The 25,010-nt window shown below is 33.9% G+C and overlaps 1 protein-coding gene across 1 annotated transcript; it reads right to left on the bottom strand.

The window, feature by feature from the left end:
* Positions 1-7,340: 7,340 nt before the first annotated feature.
* On the bottom strand, positions 7,341-8,451 carry LOC143640802 (testis-specific Y-encoded-like protein 4). The gene has a single exon (XM_077108365.1). The coding sequence runs from the start codon at positions 8,449-8,451 to the stop codon at positions 7,822-7,824; it is 630 nt and encodes a 209-aa protein (XP_076964480.1). The 3' UTR covers positions 7,341-7,821.
* Between the last annotated feature and the right edge of the window lie 16,559 nt (positions 8,452-25,010).

Raw genomic sequence — 25,010 nt, 5'->3', positions numbered from 1 at the left:
TATCATTTGGTAGAATATTGGTTGCATTTCAACTGTTTTTTTTATAAATACAACCAATTTATATTATTCATAGCATGCATAAGTAATATTCTATGTTATGTTATTATAATCTATGTTAGATTAGTATAATTTTTATTCTAAATTTAACATGGGACTGGGAAGTAAAGTAACATGTAATTTGACAGTAACAGCAAAAGCATCTTTATCTTCATGGGACTTAGGGGAATTCTGTTCTATTTTTCTTCCAAATAAGCACATATTAGAAAATTCAGTGTTTGAAATAAATGACAGGTTATGCATTTTCACATAAATAGTGAGGAAAATTTTGTCACCAAACTAAATTTTTCAAAATATATGGCTACATTTTCTTTAAGAAATCTAGAAACTAATAAGCTGCTCTTTATTGAGGGACTACTATGTCCAATGAGGCTTATAGGTAGTCTTTCTGAGTAAATTAAAACAAGACCATTTATCCCATGGCCTCCCAAGTACATTAAATGTATGCTAGGATATTACATGTTATTCCTTCCCTGGTTAAATGTAAAAAAAAATGATATTTACAATACAATGATGATAACTACTATTAACACAAAGTGGATGATTAATATGATCTGATGCTGTACTTTGAGTCTTGCATAGTTTACCTCCTTTAATCCAGACAGCAATCCTGAGTGTAGTATCAGGTTCAATTTTCAGGGCACCAGAGTGACATAAATACCACAGATATCTTGGGTCTATCTATCTATCTATCTATTAATCTATATCTATATCTATATATCTATATCTATATCTATACATACATAAATATATATATAATGCCAAAATGGATAAAAATATTTTCTAATGTGATGAAGTCATCATAGGAGCTAATGGTGGTCCTAACTATTCAGTGTTCATAGTCCTCTCTTATTAATGAAAAAATATAAAGCATGAGAGATGTTATTTGCTGGATAAACTTGATTAGTAACAGAATTATAATTAACACTCTTTCATATTATAAAGCTTCTCAAATAAGGTAAAACAGCCTAAAAATCCTGAATTTTAGTGGAGGCAAGACTCATATATGCCCATATTACATTGCCTTCAAGTCAGCATGATCATGCTTTCTCTTAAACATAAAGCTTCATGGACATACTCTGTCTCGATATGTGCATGTGTTGCTATTTATTTTTAATACAACAGATTTTAATTGAGTGATCACTGTATAACAAGTACTCTGGTAGATGTTGGGAATAAAAGATAAATATGTTAAGCATACAAGACAGATTTAATAGCAGTTGAAGAGAGAATTTTAATTATTTATTTTCCAAATCAGAAAGGATGTTTATGATGTGCAGTTGCATAAGGCATATGGGTTAGAGTTTATATGTGTGTGTGTGTGTGTGTGTGTGTGTGTGTGTGTGTGTGTTTGTGTATGTGTGTGTGTGAACTTTGTGTGGATATAAATACATTGAACCTGGAAAAAATAATATTCTCTTAGCCTCTTAGCTGTACTGATACACACAAACAAATAAAAACCACACACACATACCTAAATTTTAAAAGTGTTGATTGTAACTGTGTAGATTCTGAAGATATTTTTAAACTAGTTTTCTAATGCAATGTAACAAAGTACCACAAATTCAGCCTGTTAAACTAACTTCCATTTATTTTCTCATAGTTCTGTAGTGCAGAAGTTCAGGCAAGATCAAATGGATTTTCTGTATAAAACCTGACAATACTGAGATCAAGGTGTTTGTCTGGGTTCTCACCTGGAGGTCTGAAAAAGAATCCCCTTTCAAGCTCATCTTCCCACTTTCAAGCTCATCTTTGGTTAGTGTATGAATTCAGCTTTCTTGTGGTGGTAGGGCTGAAGCCACAATTAGTAGTTGGCTTTCAGTTGCAGTCACTCTCAGCAGTTAAGGACCACCACATTTGTTGACATTTGACCCTTCTTCATGTACAGACCAGCAGTAATGGCCAAAATTCCCTCCTCGTGCTTCTAGTTTCAGAGCCTTGATTTCCTCTTCTGTTATAAGAGACCTCATCTGATTACCTTAAGAGCACCCGGGCAATCTCCTTTTGCCAGATAATGTAGTATAATTTGGAGAGTGATATTACAGTCACAGATTTTATACATACCTATATATCTTTATATCTGTATATGTATATCTATATCTATATATATCTTCCCCAAAATGAGTATAAATATTTTCTAATGTACATGAATTCATTATAGGAGCTAATGGTGGCCACAAGTAGGCAATGTTCATGGTCCTCTCTTACAGATAACATTAAAAGTCATCCTTAGAATTCCAACAAAAAACATTTTAGTCTACTAGGGTTTTCATAATAAAAATAACAGAGACCAGATGGCTTAAACAGAAAAGATTTTTTTCCTCACAGTGCTGGAGGCTGGAAGTCAAATATTAAGGTGTTGGTGTGATTGTTTTCTTCTGAGCCCTTTCCCTTTGGTTTATAGATGACTGTCTTTATCCAGTGTCTTAACATGGCCATGTCCTCAAGTGTGTCTATGCCCTCATCTCCTGTTCTTATAAGGACATCATTAATATTGAATGAGGCTCACCCATATGACCTTATTTGGCATTAATTTTGTCTTTGAAGGCCCAATCTTCAAATATAGTCATGTTTACAAATACTAGGGGTTAGGATTTCAACATGTGAATTTGGGGAGTACATAGAATTAAAATTTGAAAAGATTAACAAAACTATGAATTAAGATTAACAAAGTATTAGTAGTTATTTTGTTGATTTTGAACTTTGTGTCTCTTGAGGTTTTATGAGGTTTTGTACTACTTCCATTGCACAAAATCTAGTATTGACTTTTTTTGAGGGGGGTTGAAACATGAAATAACCATCAGTTGTTTCAAGTAACAAATAGTTTAAGTCCCTCAAGTCATGAATAGGATCATTAAGGTTATGGTCCTTTCCCACTCTCTGTATTGGCATACATTGTTCAGCATACAGAAAGTAGCCTATGGAGTTTTTTGCCTGTCTGAGATTTAAAAGGTGGATATATAGGCAATTTAAGACATGATGCAGAGCCCTTGAATATAGTACCATCCATTTCAAAGACCTCTCTGAAGGTATATATCTACATAAATATATAAATGTGATTATTTTCTTTTTTTTAGAGAGAGAGAATTTTTAATATTTATTTTTTTAGTTTTCAGCAGACACAACATCTTTGTTTGTATGTGGTGCTGAGGATCGAACCCGGGCTGCACCCATGCGGCCATGCCAGGCGAGTGCACTACCACTTGAGTCACATCCCCAGCCCGAATGTGATTATTTTCAAAGTGCTACTTTCATTGACAGTCTATTTGATTAGATATCTTCTTTACAGAATTAATTAATTGAAGGATATCCAATATAAGACATTTATACAATTGTTTAGTGAATTGATTTCTTTACATAAATAATAAAAAAAAATTCTTTGAGGCAGGGGCAATCTACCACTTAGAACTACTCTATGCAGTCTTATTTTTACTATGGTCAACAAGTTTTTGTATGTTCATTGAATTTTTTCAACAATGGAATAACTGAATGTAGCGTTCAAAAGGGAAAGTAGACACAAAGTATATCTTGATCATTTAATACACAAACAAAAACTTCCTCCCAAGGTTGGTAGTTATTTTGTAAGGTTCTATGCTTTAGTGATAGTGAGACAAATTGTTTGAATGGTCTTTGACACTGCAAAATACAGGAGAAAATGTTTGCAGGTTGAGGAACTTCTAATATAACTATATCTGTTATATTTAATAACTGTCAACATTTCAGCCAAATGGAGTATTGATGACTTTAAATTTGCATACCATCTAAAAGGAGAGGAGAAAAGAATGAATGTTCAGGGGTGGGATTGTGGCTCAGTGACAGAGTGTTGGGTCCAATCCTCAGCACCACGTAAAGATAAGTAAACAAAATAAAGATATTGTGCCCATGTATAACTGAAAAAATATTAAAAAAAATAAATGTTCAAATTGGAATTGAAGGTTAAAAAAAGAATGAAAAGAAGAAAAAACACACCAATCCTAGTTATAATAAGCCTGAACAAATTGAGACAAAGTGGGTTAAATATATTCAAATGTGCTAAACCCAGAAGGCAGTTTATAAATTTGACAAGATATTAATGATACCTTTCTCATTATAGTGATGGATGTCTGTGTTGAGACACTTGACCTTGGAGGTAAGTGGAGTCTTGCAGGTATGAATATTGAATTGCTGCACTCTGATTGGAATCACACGAGTGTGTTCACATGGCCACTCAAGTATTTTTCTGATAATCCTGAAGTATTTCTTCTATGGATAAATACAAATGTGGTGTAAGATTTTGTTTAATTTTTTTTTTTGGCTTGGCAATGTGACATAGTATGAGAGATTCTTCATCATTAAAAAATGAAACCTATTTATTTAATAAATTAAATACAAATTAATTCTATCTTCAAGCAATCTGAGCAATTGGAATAGCAATCTAAGATACACTCTTAAATGACTGAGATTGACTTCTGTTTACAATTTAAACTATTGCAGGGGAAACTATTTAAATCATGAATAATTGGACCTTCCCAACCCAACATGAGCCATACTCATCACAATGAGGATTCAGACTTCCAGGTCCATGTTAAATTTTGCTTCTAATGTGGATTTTTTTGTTCCAATCTTTCATTCTCCAGTAATAGGTTAATTAATTGAGCACTTGCAGATGTGATGAATTGAAATTGTCCAACCTATGTAAAGTCCAAATGAAAAGAAATAAATAAAATTTTTTTTAGAACCTATAGTTCAGTGACTTAAAGCAACTAGTTTCAGGACATGTGGTTAATAAATACCAGAACTATGACTAGAATTCAGATTTCATTGCCTTATGCATTCATTTATGTTCTTTCCAGTTTATGTGTGTGCCAACCAGTAAGAGTTCTCAGCTCCTTTTGTAGTGATTGCCTGTCACTGTTTATCAAAACAATCACAACAGCAAGAACAATAAAAACATAAGAACTCAAATAATAATTTACACTAATTGCTAAATTTAAAATTTAAAAAAAATTAGTAGTCCATATCTAAACTATCTTAGGCAACTGCTTCTCTATTTCCTCAAGGGCTGGTGTCCATGTACACATACACACACAAAACATACACACGCAGACACACACATACACACACACACACTCAGGACAAATATTTCTTTTTTTCTTTTTTTTTTAACTTTTTATTTATTTTTATTTTTTTGATGACAACAAGAAATATAACAGTGACATTTTACTTTTCTTTCAAGCACAGAGAAGACAAAAGTACTAATAATCCTTATTTAGTTTGACAGCAGTTCTGCTAATAGTTATACTGGTTAGGAACATAAGGTCAAGTACATTATTATTAGGGCAAGAAATATCAAGTAAGACAACAGTTATGCTTTTTTGAGATTACTTTCACAAGACAGCAACAATCTTCAAAATCTTCAGATTCTTCAAAGATCACATTATTCAAATTATATGTCTAAGAATAGAATATAGAAGAGAGACCATAACAAGCTAATCTATTAATGAATATTCACAGACGTCTTCATACTGCACAGGACACAAATTTTGATATTTTTGCACATGTCCTCAATTATAAGCAAAAAAGCAGGCCTGTAAACATCAATTTTGCCAATAGGCTGAAATGGAGAAAGGAATTATTAGGATGTTATTCAAACACAGTGAGATAAGGAACATATACCATTAATCTCCCACATATATAAAGGTTACTCCTAAAATCATAGAGAGAAAACACCCAGACTTGTATTTTTGTTTACAAAAATCTATTGGTGAATTTAAGGAGTTAGGAAAAATTGGAGGAAAGCCCTTCTCCAAGCATCCTAATTAAACCCCAAATGCTTTGATTCTCTCACCTCTACCCTAGGAACTGCCTCAGGCCTCGCCTTCCACCCCTGATCCTGCAGGGATCTTTACTGTGGGCCTTGAGAAACTCGCTATACATCAGGCTTATTTCTGCTTCTGGGCCTTTAGTTAGTTTCCCAGCCTAGAGCACCCTCTCCACTGATTGTGTCAGACCTCCTTAGCCCTCAGGAGCTTAGGGAAAGGACTTCAAAACAAAGGAAAAGGGTGAAGGCCAATGGTCTTCACCAGCACCATATACCCCCACAACTGAGACAGCCCTACAGCATCACTGTGCTGGAACTTGTCCTGGAAACGCAGACTCCACCTTATTCCCACAATGCGGACTGCAGCCTACTCCCTCATTTGGAAGGACAAAGCAGGGAAAGAAATGCTGAAACTAAGAAGTGAGGACCCAGAGGACCAGGCAGTAGAATGGAGCCTATGGAATATCACAGCAGTAAAGGCAGAATGACTCAAAATGCTATTTTCAAATCATTTCTTAAACAGTCCAAGTCCCCCAAAATTGTCATCTTTAGAAAAGTGAAGTAAAGCAAATTCTAGTTGCTTGGCACACAACCTGTACAGGGTCTGCCTTCAACACATCACTGAGGCCCTTTTCTCTCCTTCCAGCTTCTCAAATTAAAGCTCAAGAAATTCACAGAATTAGGCAGGATAGGAGAAAAAGGGTGGGGATACCACGATTAGAGAACACAATGCCCAAATAAGCAGTTATCCTACAGGTCCCTATGTGACCTTGCCAAAAATGGAGTGAAGAAATAAGGGCAGAGATCTGAAGTCTAATTTACAAATTTTCTGGAAACAACCAAAAACCTACTTTGCCAGTTTGTTTTCTGACTCTCAGCAGTAACTGCTCCAGAGAGGGAAGGAGGAGAAAAAGATAGGGGAAGAATGAGAGACATAATAAGACCCACATTCCAGAAAAACCTCTTAGTGCCCTCACCCTGGCAACTCCACCATGTCCAGAGGAGGTATGGAAGGGGGAAAGAGGGGTAGCCAAAGTCACCTCTATTAAGGGTGGTTTGTTGGCTAGGGCCCTGAAAGGCTACTAAAAGGGACCATTCCACCTTACTTTGGGCACTACATTATCACTACTCAACTTGCCGTACAAGTAATTGGGTTTATGGGTAATCACAGTAGATATCGGGTTCCTGTGTGTTGCTTAGGGGCTTAGGTCCATAGATAGTTCTGTCGAGGCAGTGGTGGCCTGTGTAGAGCTCCACCAGCAGGGAGGAAGTAGTGTTGGTGGGCTACAGCACAGGCCTTCATACTCACCAGTAGCCGATTTCGTTGCACAATAACCAAAAGTTTAAAAAGCCCATTCTTGTTGGGCTACTTCATTTGTGTCTAGCAGTTACCCACGAGCCACCTGCTTGTTCCACCAGAAGACTAGATGGAGAAGGCCCAGAAAGCAGCTGGCATCCAGTAAGTGGTAGCCCAGAATGTCCAGTTTGGGTTGATGGCTGAGTTGGGATTTCAGTTTCATCTTGCAGGGGTGAAACTCAAGAACACATAGTACATGGATATTAGAAGCACAACAAGCATAAAGTGTAGTTAGTTATTTGTAAAGAAGTGTCAAGCTTCCTTGTGGTAGAGAACGACCAAAAGACCTGGGAGAAGACCATAGTCACAGACAGGCCCCAAGCCATGCAAAGAAGGCAGTACGTATCTACAACATCACGAGTGTAGTATAGAAGCAATAGAAGGCCATGCACTTGGAATATGTTCACACAATGCAGAACAGCTTGAAGGGCCAGAAGAAGAATAGCATAGGTATGTAAGGGGCCATCTTGAAATTGACTGTTGAAACCTTAGAACTGAAGGACAAACTAATTCAGTACAATGAAAAAGCAGACAGAAGGCTGCATGCTGCTGGCCAAGAATAGACGATGGTAAGGAGACTTCTGCAGGAGCTTCTCAAGGACAGAAATTAGCCAGACTGGAACCTGAAGGACCTGGGGCTCTCCACAGGCTGTCGTGGTGGACCTCGAATTCCTCTTCGGGGACCTTCTCCCATCAGGTAGTATTGTAGGGGATTGGACCACAATTCCCCTTTGATAATCTCAGCAATTCTATCAAATTCTAGAAGGCTGTGGTCTGAGAACCAGTTGAAGAAACTCGGGATGGTGTTCCCTTCCCGGTTCCTGTGGATATGGACCTGGGGGTCTTGGCCCCGGTGCCAGCGGATTGGAGTGGAAAGAGACACCACTCGGCCGGAGGATCTGCGCTCATACTCCTTGACTAGCCCCTCATTTCGGAAGTATGGGTTGCTCTGAAAGATGAACTTGAATTTGCAACCTGCCCTGGGGTGTTTAAGTTCCTCCACCTCCAAATTGATCATGTACCTCATTATATCTTCGTCTTGACCACTGATCATAGGTGACAGCTGAGGGTGGTTCCGAAAAGCGGTGACCCAGAAACCTGTGTCCGCCATCTCCTGTGCCGCCTCGGCTTCCTCGCGGAGCCCCTCGCACTGATTTAGGGGCAGATCTCCTGGGGCTTGGTCCGGAGGGGCGGTTTCGGCGAGAGAGAGCTTGTCGCCCACCTCCTGGCCGCTCATTGTGGTGGAAGTCAGACCTGCAAAAGGGCGTTTCTTGTCCTAGGACAAATATTTCTGTAAAAGAAAAATGATGCGTTTACTTGATATATGCATGGGTTTTTTTCTGTGATAGCATAAAGAATGAGAGGTTATGATCAGTAGGAAAAAAATATGAATATAAATGGTTCTCACCTTTCTTAACCTCCAGAAAACATCCTAAAATGAAAGGTGAACATCTGTTTTTAAAAAAATTAGATCACATTGGATCACGCTATGATTCTCAAATATTCTTTCAGGCTATTTTTAACTTACAAACAAAATTCAAGAAAGCACTGTAGACCAGTTTTTCTTTTACTTTTTCAATAACCTAAAAAGTAACTATATTAATCTTTTGGAAAATCTATAAATGCTAATTTACATTTAACCCAAGGCCTCATTGTCAGGTTGTTGCACACAGCAATACTTTTACAACTCTACTATTTTCACTAATAAGCAAATCCGTGATAGAAATACTGATGGAGCTTAAAGAGAATAATTCCAGACTCTGATAAAAAATAATACTTCTCAATTCATTGGTGTGTACCTACCCCCAATTGGAATGTTCCTTGCATATTGAAAGCAACATGACTGAATTTTTGACTTAATATTTCCTGAGGACTATTTTTTTAAAACTATTCTTTTATCTTTGGCCAAAGGGCTTCATTTTGCTTGTGCTGTGAAACTGTAAAATATAAATTATGTGAATCATTAAAATATATTTGGAGTTGCAAGAAAGGTGCATAAAAGATTGTTAGCTATTTTCTGAGAAAAGTGATTATTGCTTAAACTTATTACCACTTATTTTCAGTACCTAATGTATTACCAGCGTAAAACTAGTTTATCTGTGATTTCAAAGTATCATGTTGGACTCTTCAACAGGTAGGTACATTTGGTAAAGTTTACACCCTGAGAGACGGTTAGTGTTTGACTATGACCAGAGCCTTCCTATCTATCTACATGATTTTGATCAAATCCAATAGCAGAAAAGTTTTACTTGGTGTTTGAGATTTGCAATGATTTATCAGAGAAGTTCTATTGTACAAAACATGGAGCATTTATCTTGATATAAAAATAAATTTTTCTTGGTGTCCATTGGAATCAATATTCTCCTTTGTTCATTATTACATAGATGGAGAGATGTAATGGGAAAAACATTCATCAGAAACTGTTGGGTTTAGCAATAGCTTTTCAGGGAGACTTCTGTTAATCAAGGTTTAACCCCCATCATGATGTGATGCCAACATTCAAGTAGCATTCATGAGAAGCTCTCTCTCTCTCTCTCCAGACTAAAAATTGTATTCCAAGGATATGAATATAAAAGGCCAATGGTTGTATGATCTGAAATTAGATGTGAAGGGCCCAGTAGAAATTTAGCTTTATGTCATCCTTTGCCAATGCCTTCTGCATGACATTGTTTTAGTGGCATATCTCCTTCTGTCCAACTCTTTCCTTTTTAGCTTTCTTTTGCTTGCTAACTCTTTCTTTTATCACCTACCATTTCCTTCTTAACTGTTCTCACAGTCCTATAGCCAAACATGAGTCCTATTTTATTGTTCTCCATTGAAAAGTATATTTTTCTTTAGTGTCTGTGGCTTTGTTTATAGTCTCTCCCAACTTTCTATCTTATTATATTTAATTAATACATTAATCAATCTGTTCATTTATTTTTTGCAGTGCTAAGGCTTGAACCCAGAGCCTTATGTATATTTAGATAAGCATTCTACCTCTGAGGCACACTCTCAACCCCCTCTCTTATTTTAATGTCTTAATTCTAATGCTACTAATTCACATGCTAGTCATTCACATGCATACTTTAAATTTTATATATATATATATATAAATTTAGGATGTTCTTCTCTCTCAACTTTTACCTCCCCCAAATAGTTTCATTAGTGTAACAAAGAAACCAAAGCTACTTAAAAACTACTTTAATTTCAATAATATTTCAAATTAATTAAATTCAGTAGGGATTTAAAAAGTAAGAGAACAAAGAAGAAAATAAATCTAAATTCTAAAGAGCTGCCTTAAATTCTAACATAATTCTAACTGATGAAATGTTAAAGCAAATATAAAGAATTTAAAGTTTCTGCAAAAGAGGCACTCTCTAAAAACTCTGAATATCAAGAGCAAGATATATATGTATTTCAACAAATTATTCATAATTTTAAACAAAATTAAAAATTTTGTATTTGAAGAGTTTTTCCATAATTATTCTCTTACAATTAAAAAGTTTAAAAAAAGAGAATTTTGAAATTTGGCAGCATTAAATTTACATAAAATAACTCTGATGACTATGAATGATTTTAAATTATAATCTTTTGTAGGCTGTTCTTTTCTATGTGTTGTATACTGCCACTTAACCTTGGAAACTGGGACCAGAGAAATTTGTTATAGAAACTCTTATTTCAGTAATGACATGTTTGGCCTTTAGGTACTATAGGAAAAGTGCTCAGTGTATTTAAATAGCAGTTGAATGTTACCTTTTATTCCACCAAAAATGTGCTAAACTATAATAACTGTGTTTCTCCTTAGAATTACTCATGAAACCCATTGTTGTTTGAAAGCAGATGGTCTTTTAGAAATGAGAGCGTATCACTCTTTTTTAAACAAAAAGTTGTGATTTAAAACATGTATTTAGAGATTTCATAAAGCATGCAATATGAAGCTATTTTAATCAGCAAAAAATATGCTTGACTATGAACAGAAGAAAGAAGAATGTCACTAACAATGTGTAAAGTATAATCACAAAACAAAAGAATATCCTTCTGTAGCCAGTAGTGGAATCAACCAAAATGAAATTTAGCTTTCTTAAGAAGACAACTAATATGCATCTAAAGTGGGAAGGAAGTAAATGACCTTTTTGAAATTTTATTTTTTTTAATTTTTCATGGTAATCAATGAATTTATATTCCAGAAGCATGTCATCATAAAGAGGTTATTTTTAAAAGTACTTTTGCTTAATCTTTGGAACAATGAATAATGTATTTCTCATGAACTTACTTAAATGTAATAACCTAACCAGATTTAAATTTTCCTAAATGGAATGTCATGACATTGTTCTCAGTGGTGTGATATCTACCATAGTCTTAATTTTTGTGTCATGGAATGAGCCTAATACTAATTAAAATGAATGTATCCAATTTTAAAGTAATTAGGAATAAATAAACTAACTGGGAATAAACTACTCATCTGAACTTTCAGAGAATAATATTTAGAGAAGAATTAGAAAACATGTTAATGAATAGGAATGAGAACTAACTCAGTCTACTAGTAGCCATACTAGTGCCACAGCAGAGGATGTCTTCTCTCCCACTCATACTAAACAACAAATGGTTCTTTATAATTCAATAGGTGACTCTCTGCTGCAGTTCCTTACTGGTAGTTGTTCATGATAAAACATAAAAGGAGATAAATGCAGGGTACAGAAGTGTATTCTCCTTTGTGTCAGTGAACATCTGTACTTTCTGTTGGGAAAATGGAATATGGTGAAACCATATTCCACTTATTGTTTTAATAACTACAAAGAAGATTTTGAGCTTTGAATGTCAAATTCTTGGACTCAGATCAATGGTTCTGTCCCAGTGATTATTTTCTTTTATTTTCCTTAGTTTACTCTCTTCTTCTTTTGTGGTCTCATTGCCTTGCTTGGTTACTGTAAGGAACATTTCTTATGTTATGTTTGTGAACCGCAAGCCATTTTTACAATATAAACAAATGAACTAATGATGAAAAAGGAAATTGTAATGAGCTGGATTTTTTTGTTCGTTTGTTTTAAACTTGAGATGTGACTTTGACATCTGGAAAAAAATTCAAAATAAATGGAATTTTAAAATAGTTACAGAGGGAAATTTCTTCAAGAGAATGCAGTAGCCAAATATATCGATTTTTTTTTTGTCTGAAACGGTCTATGTGACTCATAGGAATTTGGGTAGTCCAAAACAAAAGATTGGAGAGCTTGAATGTGGTGCTTTAGACATGAGGTACTCATTTACTAGCTGTATGATCATTTGAAGTAGACATAAACAACCTGGAATATATAATTCATCAATGAATCACTGCAATTTAGAAACTCAACAGAAGAGAGAAAGGACTGCTTTCTGTCTAGCAGGGTTTGATGTGCTATGGGTTTGAGACTATCTCTGCTGTGTCTTTCACCTGGGGTCTCAGACCAGAGGACTTGTTAATGATGGTGAAAATCACCCATGGAATAAAGACAGAAATGTTGCTTCCTCAATGTCAATTTGGAATTTTTATTTTCTGATAATGAGCCAAATTAAAGTAAAAATAAAGAAAGAATTTCAAGTAGTTAAGTATACCTAACAGCTGATCTGTGACTCTTTGTTTCATAATTTAACAATCTAGTGAACAATAAAAGTATTTTATTTGAAATTTGGTTTCAGGAAACTTTTATTTATTATGAAAATAAAAAAAAATTAAAAATGTTTTGGAGAACTTATCACATATTTTTAAATAGATACCTTGTTTTATATGGTTATTTAGCTTTAATCAATATTTAAAAAGTTGGAAAAGTTATTTTTCAATGTATATATATATATATATATATATATATATATATATATATATTTGTATGTGGGCATATTAGCTTTCAAAAGCATGATCAAATACTGTAATAATCTACACATTTATTTTTTAGTGTATTTTCATACTCTTCTAATGTCTTCAGGATCATGATTCTCTCGTTTTGCTAATTTTCTTAGAAGTTTTTCAAAGTCACTTCATTCTAATATTGGGAGTAAAATGCTTCAGAATCATTTCAGTATTAATTTCCATTACTGAACACATAAACATATCAAAAGAATAAAAATATTACATTTAAAAAAAACATTACCTTTCTTATTAACAATTTTATACCAGTGACAAAATTGTAGAGAATTTATAAGTAAATTTCAAATCATGTCAATTTCTTTATCCTTATTGTCTTTAAATCTAATTATAATGTATATAAAATTAGTTTCCTTAGATTTTTCTGGAACTTTTTTTATACAGTGATCAAAATACAGAATGTTTTGTTACCAAGGAACTCATTATGGTTTCTGAAGTAGTTTTTTAGTGTGAAAGACAGTTAATGAAGAAAAACACAAAATGGTACTGCTGGAGTCTTGAGTTCCCTTTTTAATAGTGATTCCATTGTACCAATTAGATAGGCTTCTGACATCTGGTGTTCAAGTTGGGTGGAAAAGAAGGCCCCTGCTCACTTGCCACCTACCCAGCCCACAAGCACCCCTGGGGAGTCATTCCAGAATTCCCAGGGTGCATTAGAGCCCAGCTTGAATCAACTGCTCTGAGGTGTAACTGAGATCAAAAGAATTATATGTAGGATAATTAATTCTTTGAGGAAATTAAAAGTAAAAAACTTAAATACAAATAAAATCTAAGAATGTGTATTGTAGGCTAAATTCTATTCATTAACAGAATACATTTATTTTAATTAAATAGCTCCATCTCTTCCAGAGGCTTTCACTGGTAATTTTTCATGATACATCATACATGAAGATAAATGCAAAGTTTATCTCCAGAGACAAAATACACATCAATACATCAATGTAAGGATTCAAACGGTGTGTTCAAGCTATTAACTCCTAAGAAATGAATCTGAAGAAGCAATAGGAGGACATCCTTAATGTGGAAAACCACTAGCTTTTAAACTATTTCTTTATTCCTAACTTGAATTCTTTAATGGATGTTAGCTATTCAACTTCAAGGACTACAGAGTACTTGAAGTTATAATGTAATGTATCAATGCTGCTTAAGTCATTAATAAAAGGCAAAAATGAAGGACATTTGGAGTCCTTTTAGTTTTATACAAATAAAATGTACCTACTGGCAGCAGATCCAAGGGAAGTTATACACTTTGAAAATATTCAAAAATTATTAGGCCACTTAATTGCAAAATCAGTACAAGTTTCCTTGGCCCTCCTCACCTTATCAATACCACCCCATGGGCTATTCTTGCCTTTCTTCTCCTCTTTACAGTACTCTAAAATGGAATGTGTAAGGGTATGAGCAGATCTCTATAGCCAAAACACTCAGATACATCAAAAAGCATTTTTTTTTCATTCTATACCAATCAAAAAGAAAACAATGAGAAACAGGTATGTTTCCTATTAATCCAAAGCATGGTTTTATCAGATTATTTTGATATCTTTCAAGCCTAAGACGTTCAATCATTGACAGGTCTCAATATTTTCATTAGTATAACAACATAATTGCTGCCCTTATCCACCTTAAAGAACAATATATGAACCATTCTTGCTACTGGTCTTTTGGTATTACAACTATTTTAATAGCTAAAATGTATTGAGTTCTCACTATATACACATAGTGCCCTAAGTGAGTGGACTATTAAATAGTTGTTTTCTTTTGTAAAGGAGGTGGTGTCAACACAGTCTCACCCTGTCCTATTAAACATTTAATTTTATTTTTCAATCCTCACCTAAAAGATGTATATTAATTGAGTCTGAAGAATAATAAGACAATTAGGAGTCATTGTTTATGAATTCTAAGTTCCAGGTATTATTCTAATATTTTACATAGTTTCTATTAGCCCATTTTAATGTTAGTATATGTGAATATAATATCAGCACGATTATTATAATTCATCTTTAAAACAATTCATTTGACAAGACTATAGCAGAAACAAGTAATAGATTTTTTTCTCAAAAACTTCCCACAACTTCATTCTTAAAGGACATGATCAGAGCTCAGCAATTCCAAGAAGGTTTTTGTAAAATGATTTTAGATTGTGTGTACCTCAAATCCTGGGATTGTTACAAACAACAACAACAAAAAAAGATACTGGTTTTATTTTTCTTTAGAGACTTATATATGGAGACTTGTAACAAAAATCTTGTAGCAGCAGGTATGTTATACTGAAGAGTATTTGTCAAAGGAAAGCTTATTTCTATCTCAGAGACCAGGTTCTTCTGACGAGCTACCAACAACTAACAAAATAATGTGTCTTTGATAGCTCATATGTAGATGGAAAATCTATCCCTTCACACATATTTGGAGTGTTTCATCAAAATACTATTATGGCTGGGAGTGCTGGCACTGGCCTGTACTCCCAGTGGCCAGGGAGGCTAAAGCAGGAGGATTGAGAGCTCAAAGCCAGCCTTAGCAAAAGCAAGGGGCTAAGCAACTCAGTGAGACCTTGTCTCTAAATAAAATTTAAAACAGGGCTAGGGATGTGGCTCAGTGATCAAGTGTACCTGAGTTCAATCCCCAGTACCCAAAATAAAATACTATTATGACAGTGATTAAAATAGTAGCTTTGTGTACACTTACAGCAAATTAAGAATAGATAAATGGAGAAAAAGATTTAAATAAGAAAGTCTGCTGTGTTTAAATGAAAATCAATAGTTTGATTAGAAGCAATACTTTAAAAGTGACATATAGTACTTACATCATCGGGAAGAACATGGTTTTTCTTTTCTGATCAACTTCATTGAGTTATCATTTATATTCAGTAAAATTCATACTTTCTAGTGTACCATTAAATTTGACAAATACAAACCTTTGTGTAACATCAGTCAGTCAAGATTTAGAACATATTAATCATCCTGAAGAGTTCCTCTTTTCTATTTGAATCAGTCCCTTCCCTCCATTTTCAGATCCTGAAACTGGTCTCTTTTGTTCATGCAAAGCAAACACTTCACACTGAATTATATCAGAAAATTTAAATGTGTTTTCTTTATGATTGAGAACAAGGCAAAGATGTCAATTCCCCCTACTGCATTACATACCTTTACCAGAAATCCTGACCAATCCAGTAAAGCAAAAAAACAAAATCAAAAGTAGACAGATTAGGAAGAAATAAAAATAAACTATCTCTATTTTAAGAAAATATGATATTTTAAGTAAAAAATAATCAAACCAATTTAAAAAATTATAATAGTCCTTGAAAGAAATTTTGGAAGATTGCAAAGTAATATACAAATATCAGTTACATTTTTATTTTAAACTATTTTCTGGCTCTCAAAACCACACTAGGCTTTACTTTTTATCTTTCTGAATTTCTCTACCGTCCCCACAGCTGAAGCACACATACAGTGGTCAGGTTACTAAAAAACTGAAAAAATGTCAATTATAATCTAGTCTTTGACACTAAAGTATTTTAGTTTTGTATTTTTTTTTTGGAGGGGGGTTGTTGTCGTGCTGGGTATTGAACCCAGTCAAATATATTATCACTGAGCTATATCCCCAGACTCCTTCTTATTTTATTGCAGAAGAAATAAAATATACTTAACTAAAGGTTGGCATTATACATATTACTTTATTTAGGCCATTGTGTTTTCTTCTTCCACATTCATTGTCGGTATACAATGAAAAGGTATCATCCTCCTTTTTAAAAGTTTTTCATTGTCAGATAAAAGGCAAATCCTAGCTATTTACATTTTAGATATTATGAGAAAATGCAGTACATCACATTCAATCATTTCCAAAGTACTGCCACACTTAGATTTTTTTTAATTTTAAAATATTTGTGAATTATATTGACTACACCTGCCACAGAAATTTTATCTTTTATATGTCTTTGAAGCCACCTTCATATTTCCTTCTCTCTCTCTCCTTGGAATTCAGATTTTAATATGAATACACTATTCTGTATTATCAAAGCTGATGATTTAGGAGCAGCCTTTCCACACATGTAAAGCTTTTTTATTCACCCTTTTCCCAAAGGCAAACATTATGATGATTATAATATATGGACTTTGAGGTCTGTTACTTCCAAGAATAGAAGTAACTGTGAGTGGAGAATTCCAAGTAAATTTCCATTCCATCTCATCTAAAGACACAGAGAACATTGCATGTGAAAGAAAATATACCTTTTCCCATTTTGTACATTCTTTCTTGGTGAAGGCAATCCCCTACTCACTGTCTTGACAGGGTCACAGTGAGAAAAAGTGTTGGCAAAGCCGCTCTCCCACTGTCTTGACAGGGTCACAGTGAGGATGAATGCTGGCAAAGCCACACTGGTTGGTGGGTAACCGAAACCATGAGACCCTTTTTTATGTAATTTGGACTTTGCATTTTCATGCTTATGTTTCTCACAGGAGGCATAGGTATGTTAAATGCCAAACAAATTAAATTTCAGATGGCTAGAACAGAACAGGTAGTTCATGCCTTGGAGGCCATTCTACCCACCCCTCAGGATATCAAGGACAATGTAAAAGGCTATTCTTCTATCTTAGTACATTGTGGACAAACCTAATAATGGACAACAATCATCCTCTGAAAAACAAACTCTTTGAGAAATAGTGCACCTTGACTGAGAAACAAAGAAACTCTTCGAGAAAGCAGCTCAACCAGTTTTATGAGAATAAATTTAGGAATCAATTAAAATAGGTTTATAAGACACAGTTTTAGAATAATGTTAGAAATATTATTTTATTTAGATTCTTAAGTTTAGAAATTCTTAAGTCTTTAGTTGTATAGGTTTCTTATATGTTTTAAGAATGATTCATAAACTTTAGGATATTTTAAATATAAGATTTAAAGGGACTTTTTTAGATGGGAATTTTGAATTAGAAATAAAGTACAAGTGTACTTTAGGTTAATGATTGGCTAGGAGACTTAGAGTCTGGTTACGTAGTTTGGCATTAGTTAATAAGGAAATAACATATCTTGGGAAAAATAGTAAATCTTGGAAAATCTGAAGGATGTAAATTGGTGACATGTTTTATTGATGATTCTGTACTTTGATGATTGTATGGCTGGGGGTCATATCCTGGAAGAATGTAGATCGGTGCTCTCAATCATGGTTAAGGAAATGTCATGTCTTGGCAAAGTTTTAAATTATATAATCAAGGACGTATTGTGAATCTATAATGATGAGAAAAATTGTAATAAAAAGGGGACCCAGAGAAAGCAGCTTTAGCTCTCTCTCTGAAGATTGTTCAAATGGAACGACTCCTGTCTCATCATTTCGCCGACACCACTCCTCCTTCAGGACTCCCTGGACCCCGCTGGGGCTGGACCCCAGCACTTTCTCATTATCTTTTCTTTTATTATAAGTGGGATCCACTGGTTCTTCATGTTGTTCACTTTTTTAGTTCTTCTACATGTCTTATAAGGAATTGTAGTTATCAACCACATTTTGACACATGGAAAGAATCACCTAAAATATTTTTACAGTTTCCTTTCCAAAGCTACTGCAGTGGCACTATAGCTAAATGTTAAAGTTGGCTTCTTTCCTTGTGGTATCACACATTTTTCCCAGATGGTCACAGAAGTGTTAGAGTATATAACTGCTAGGTGATACAATAGACAGACTCTGAATCTCAGCAGCTTAGTTGTTCTTACAGATAGGAAATTTTATGATTCTTAACAGATAAGGTTCACCATCTGATGACTCTTTTTCATAACACTGACATCTTAACACCTAATTTCCAAGATCATCATTGTAGTGAAAAAAGGAACATGGAAATGTCACACAGGCTCTTTAGCATTTTAGTCAGAATTGAGCTGCTCCATAGACTCGCCATATTTCTTTGCCCAGGAGCAAAGAGATCAAGAAACATTGTTTTTCTTTGATCTTAGTTAGGACAGAGGAGAAAATCAGAAATCTAAGGTTAGCCTTAGAAATGGCCACTATGTCAGGATATTCCTCAGGAGTTACAACACACATAGCTGAACTTGACTATCTGTACCCATCTCCCAGTTCACCTCTAGTACTTGAGGCGAATCAAAAGTAATGCACCATTAGTAGACAAAGTGAGATAGATTTAAGAAAGCTTTGGCCCTTATGGGTACCAAAAATTTACAAAGATGTGTAACTGACTCTTTTAGAGTAAGGTTCATGCTATATATCACAGACTAGAGAGAAAATGGGTTATTATATAATATGTATATGTTGATCATTTTAGATGATGGAAGAAGGAGAAGTGACAATGAAATGATGAGGCATTCAGCCCTTGGAAGAACAAGAAAGAAAATCAAATTCCTTGTTCTTATTGTCTCCACAAGTCAAGTTGGAGTTGAAATCTGTCCCATGCAGAGTTTTGAAGAGCAAAGATAGGATTGTTTAAATCCTACATTTTCATAGGGAAATCTTATTTATTTCTTGTCTATAATATATTCTTCATGTACAGGCTAGATGAAGTAATTCCTTAAGATCACTACCTAGCATCTTAGAGCTGTGAATAGGACCTAAACATTTTCACACAAAGTTTCACTGAAATATTTACATTGGTGTAACAAAATGTAAGTTTAATCTACTGTCCTGTGAAAAGAAAGTTTATATATATATATATATATATATATATATATATATATATATACACACACACACACACATACACCATATATAGGTTTGCTGTGATCAGTAGAAAATTATTTAATCAATATCCCATATTTACCTTTAAAACTTATTTTGTTTTTTTTATTTTTATATATTTTGGTTATATATATATATATATATATATATATATATATATATATATATTACATTTTTGTTTTATATTTTTATATATTTCCAATAAGGGAAGAAAATAGCCAATGAAGTTAATTTTACTATTCTTTGCTTCAGTCTTATGATTACTTTTATATAATTAAGAAAGATTTATGTAATTACTTATATGTAATTCCATTAATGACACCTTTTAAGGTATTATAAAATATTACCCCTCTTTAAAATTAAACTAGAGTTGAATGATGGATTGATTTTTATCATAGTAACTGGGCTATGATACAGGGTCTTGATATCTAATTTTCCAAAGATTGATTATTTTAACAAGTCATTAATAAAATATCAAGAGTTAAAGAGTTGTCAAATATGTTCTCAAAAATATAACATTATGGTTAATTTAGAAATATTTAATCCATTTCTTGGTAATTAGTTCCTTATTGGTAATTGATATGTTATTGGTAATAGAACATTTCTACATTGTAACAATCAATCTAATTTTCATGGGATTAATTTTAATATTATCTGCTATAAAAAATCTAATTTATCTTGTTATTTCAATATTTAGAATGGGATAGTTTTTAGGTCTGATGGAGGATTTATATTTCCTCATAAGCTGCTATAATTTTCAAATAAAACAATATGCTACCACTAGGTAAAATCATGAAAAGGTGACAATAAATAAAATTTCTAAATTTAGAAAGGAGAAAAATTGTGAGAACTAGGAGTAGAAACTGTTCTTTTAGGAGTAGACCTGAGTATATTTGGAAAAGAATTGACCTGTGAATCTAATGGTCAGTCAAGGAAATTTCCAGTGTGATGAGCAAACTTGGGTCCAAATGTTTTAACACTAAGATCTTAAGATAATGTAGAAAATAGCTTTATGAAATTCTTTCTTCTTTTTACATTAATTCTATCTATCAAGCCCCAAAGTGAATTCTCTTCTCTCTGCCCTTCTATTCTGGAAACATCTCAAGTTGCGGAACTGCCTACTTAAAAAAAAAAAATGCTCTTACTCTGTGTGCCTCAGAGCAGAAGAGTCATTTTGTGTGACTGGGAAGCAAGTTGCTTATCTGTGGTACAGGGATTGAGTGTGTCTTTTAACCATTTGCTGCGGTTCTACCTTTTGCTTTACAGGAATCCTGACATGTAAACTGCACAATAATCGTTTGTTGAATATGTAAGTGAATTGGTGAACAATAAAGTGGGCTAAGTTCTTTCTACATTTCTCCATAGGTTTATGATTCTCTGATTGTCTGATTGCATAAGGAAGAACACTGATAGCTAGAAGTCTCCTACTTAGTTCTCATCTCCCTGATTGTATTCTCTCTAAGGGAGAAAACACCTCCCTGTTCTCTTTGTAAAGGTTTTTTTCTAACACATTTCCTTACACAGAATAAACGTATAATAAGATCTGTTGGTCTGAATTGAAATGGGGTGGGGGGCTCCTGTGTAAAGCTGACATTGCGTTTTCTTTACCTAGATCACTCATTTCTCATTGGCCATATGTTTGATTTTCGTGAACATATGTTACATTTGTTTTTGGTAATTTTGCTCTCTAACTATTGCACAATGGTGAATGTTGCACAGAGCCCATATGATCAGTGTCTAAGACACTATAATTCTTCTCCTTTTGAGTGTTCATTGCCCCAGTTACAGAGCTGAATATTATTTAGGGCAGTTGTTAACCCAAATAAAGGAGGGGGGACAGAACATGCAGAGAAATGCAGTTTCAGACCAAAACAAATGAACTTTATAAGAATAAAGGGGATTAAATGATGGGGTTAGATAATAGAGGCTGATTATATAGAGGAAAATGTAATTTTGTCAAATATATGCAAAAGCAGAAGTTGGAGCAATGTTCTATTAATTGGTAATAATGTATCTGAGATAAAATTCATTACTGTTATTTGGAGGAAGACAAATTCAGTCTATAATTCTATCTTTTAGAATATTTGTAGACACTTTATATATCAAAAAATACCTTCAAAAAGACCATTTTCATTCATGACATTATAAACATCATCTAATGGGTCCCTCAAGTAGACTGTGATTACCAACAACCCCATGGGATGTGGTTCTAGAACTATAACTCACTTTAGCATATGACTGAATAATTAAGCATGCAAATATCAAAATGCAAGTCCAGAGTTACATATAACCAGTCATCTCCAGTGAGGTGATAATTAGAAAATGATGGAGTTCCAACAAAATAGGTTATGAATGTGAAAGACAGGGAAACCATTGCTCAGATAAAGAAAAATATTGATAAATAATGCTGTTTTTAAAAATTTATGAAAAAAAAATGTTTAAGAAATTTTGCTGGAACCAGGCATGGTCACTCACACCTATGATCCCAGTGATTCTAAAGACTGATACGGGAGGATTACAAGTTCATGTTCAGTCCCAGCAACTTAGTGAGACCCTGTCTCAAAAACTAAAAAGATTGGGAATGTACTCAGTGGTAGATCACACCCCCACCCTGGATTCAATCCCTACTACAAAAAAAAAATGAAGAAAATAATAATAATTTATGTCACCGTCCTTCTCCTCCTCCTCTTGTTTATTCCACTGAAAGCAATTTACATGATTAGTGAGCAAGAAACGTTTTCCTAGCTCTCATAGAGTATTTGTTTCCTTCCAAAGTGTGCTTAGGCATCTTTTATGTGTGTCTGTGTAACTACAAAGAGTCTTTGTGAATTTTGAATAAAGTCAACTAGTGCTATATTTATCCCACAATAAAGAAAATTCAAATTAGAATATTTATTAAAATTTCCATAAAGGACATTCTCTTCTTCCAAACTGTCTCACACAAATGTTGTTCTCCTTTATGTTTTCTTGTTTGTAATGCTGTTTTGCTGACCAAATCAGAGAGGATGGTAAAGACTGGCCTGACTTTCAGGAGCAGCTAAGAGTGCTTCTCTCTTCATTTTTACCATTATTAGTATTATTAGTATTTTTCCTTTACTAACATATTTTTGGATTTTATTTTGGGACACAGAAGAAGCTGCTGGTGGAAACAGCCACAGTTAGTTCACTTGGTTGAGTAACCAACAGAAGTAGTTAAAGAGACAAATAGCAGGGAAACATATTTAATGTAATTTCTTCAGACTTGTTCAGTACAAGCACAGGATTTATTCATTTTGATATCATTCTCTCTATAACTTAATGCCTACTCAACCTGTAAGACAGTTACCATATGCATCTAATTGTCTTACTTGATTTCAAAAATAAAGAGCATTTAAAGATACAGTGTCAGTTGAATGTAAAGCTTAGCAACCAATAGCTTTTGGGTGACGACATGAGGTCTGGAGCGTAGATTCTAGGAAAAGTTGAAAAGTATACAGAATTTGTTTTCACTGTTACATTCTTACATTTCTACCATCAGTGTCTTATCATCTTCCCTGGGACTCTGCTCTCCTACGTACTCCACATTTGAGCCTTAACTACATCTCATTGCTTCATTCTCTCCTATCCTTCCATAGAGGCTTGAAATTCCATAGGACAAATTCTATCCAGGCATGGTACCTCAGCCCTATTAATCACAACAGCTTGGGAGGCTGGACAGGAGGATTGCAAGTTTGATGCTAGCTTTTACAATTTAGTGAGACTGTCTCAAAATTTAAAAATAAATAAATAAATAGGACAGGGGAGGTAGCTCAGTGGTAGAGTGACCTTGGGGTTTTCAAAACCCAGTGCCAAAAACAAAACACAAAAAGAATGATTTTATATCTCACATCTGATACCCTAATGCAAAATGCCTTAAATCAGTGGTCCATCAAGTAAAACATATTGTATATCTAGAAAAGTAATCTGTGATAAAGCAAAATGACTAATGAAAATAAGTTCTCGAAGGATTTCACTTGTCCTGTGTTACTTTTGTTGGCTAACTTACAGCACTCTCTAATATAGTTCACAGAAAAAGAAAGAAATGCAGTGTAAAGTCCATTATCAGCAACCCTTTTCCTTCATCAGAGTGAATTCAGTAGGGGCTGTGCTATGTCCTGAAGGCTGAGGAAATTGAACTCAGTATAGTTCTTCCTAGCTCCAGTTCACTGGTCATTCTGTGGTTAAATCAGCCCTCATGGGTGTATTTACAGAATGGAAATAAGAAATGTCTAAATCACTAATTATTTTTTCCTGGAAAGTCTGTTGATAGACATTTGTCAATATAACACTGATTGAATTAAATAACATGATACATTTTCATACCATGGGGAGAAGGTTGTAGTACTTACAAAAAATCAAATTGTCACAGAATCCCAGAGATGAATACCTCTCCCCTACCCTATTCACCAAAAATAAACACAACATTTTTTTTGCATATGAAACTTTATTAAAAATATTATGCCACTAATAATGTATTAAAGCCACTACTTCTTTAAATTATTTTTAGATGTTGATGGACCTTTATTTAATTCATTTATTTATATGTGGTCCTGAGAATCAAACCCAGTGCTTCACACATGCTAGGCAAGCGTTCTACCACTGAGACACAACTTCAGCCTGAAAACCACCACTTTTTAATATTTCTGAAAAATGATTCCCTAACACCATTATTAGTATTTTTCCTTTACTAACATATTTTTGATAAGCAACTTTTAGAAGTCTCTAAAATTTTCTTATATTGTCCCTAGAAGTTTGTTAGTATTCAGGCAATGCATTAATATGCTTTTATTATATTACAATTATAAATCCACCTGTTCTTTCATTTATATGCAAACTATCCACTATTGGAAAGAGAAAGTAATTCTAGATTTGCCATCTTTATTTTATGGGAATTTGTGAAGCATGACCAAAGACAGTGTGTTGGGAAAAGAAATGACAGGAGGCCAGAATAAGAATTTAGTAGAAAATAATCAGTTCACATAAACAAGAGGTGGCACAAAGTGAGGACAGGGTGACATAATGAAGATATCAGGGGCCTTTGAAATATGAGACACACAATTTAGACACAAATGTCTTCACATACTAGCTGAGACTTTAATTAAAGTGTATAACTGGTTTCCTCATCTGCAATGGAAAAAACAGTTACTATCCTAGGGTTTTTCTAGGAAAAATAGGATGAATAATGGAAAATGATTAGTATCATCATGTAATAATGCAATAGCCTATG

The sequence above is a fragment of the Callospermophilus lateralis genome, unplaced genomic scaffold, assembly GCF_048772815.1.
Source record: "Callospermophilus lateralis isolate mCalLat2 unplaced genomic scaffold, mCalLat2.hap1 Scaffold_63, whole genome shotgun sequence".
Lineage (NCBI taxonomy): Eukaryota > Metazoa > Chordata > Mammalia > Rodentia > Sciuridae > Callospermophilus > Callospermophilus lateralis.
This window is presented reverse-complemented; position numbering and strand designations above follow the sequence as displayed.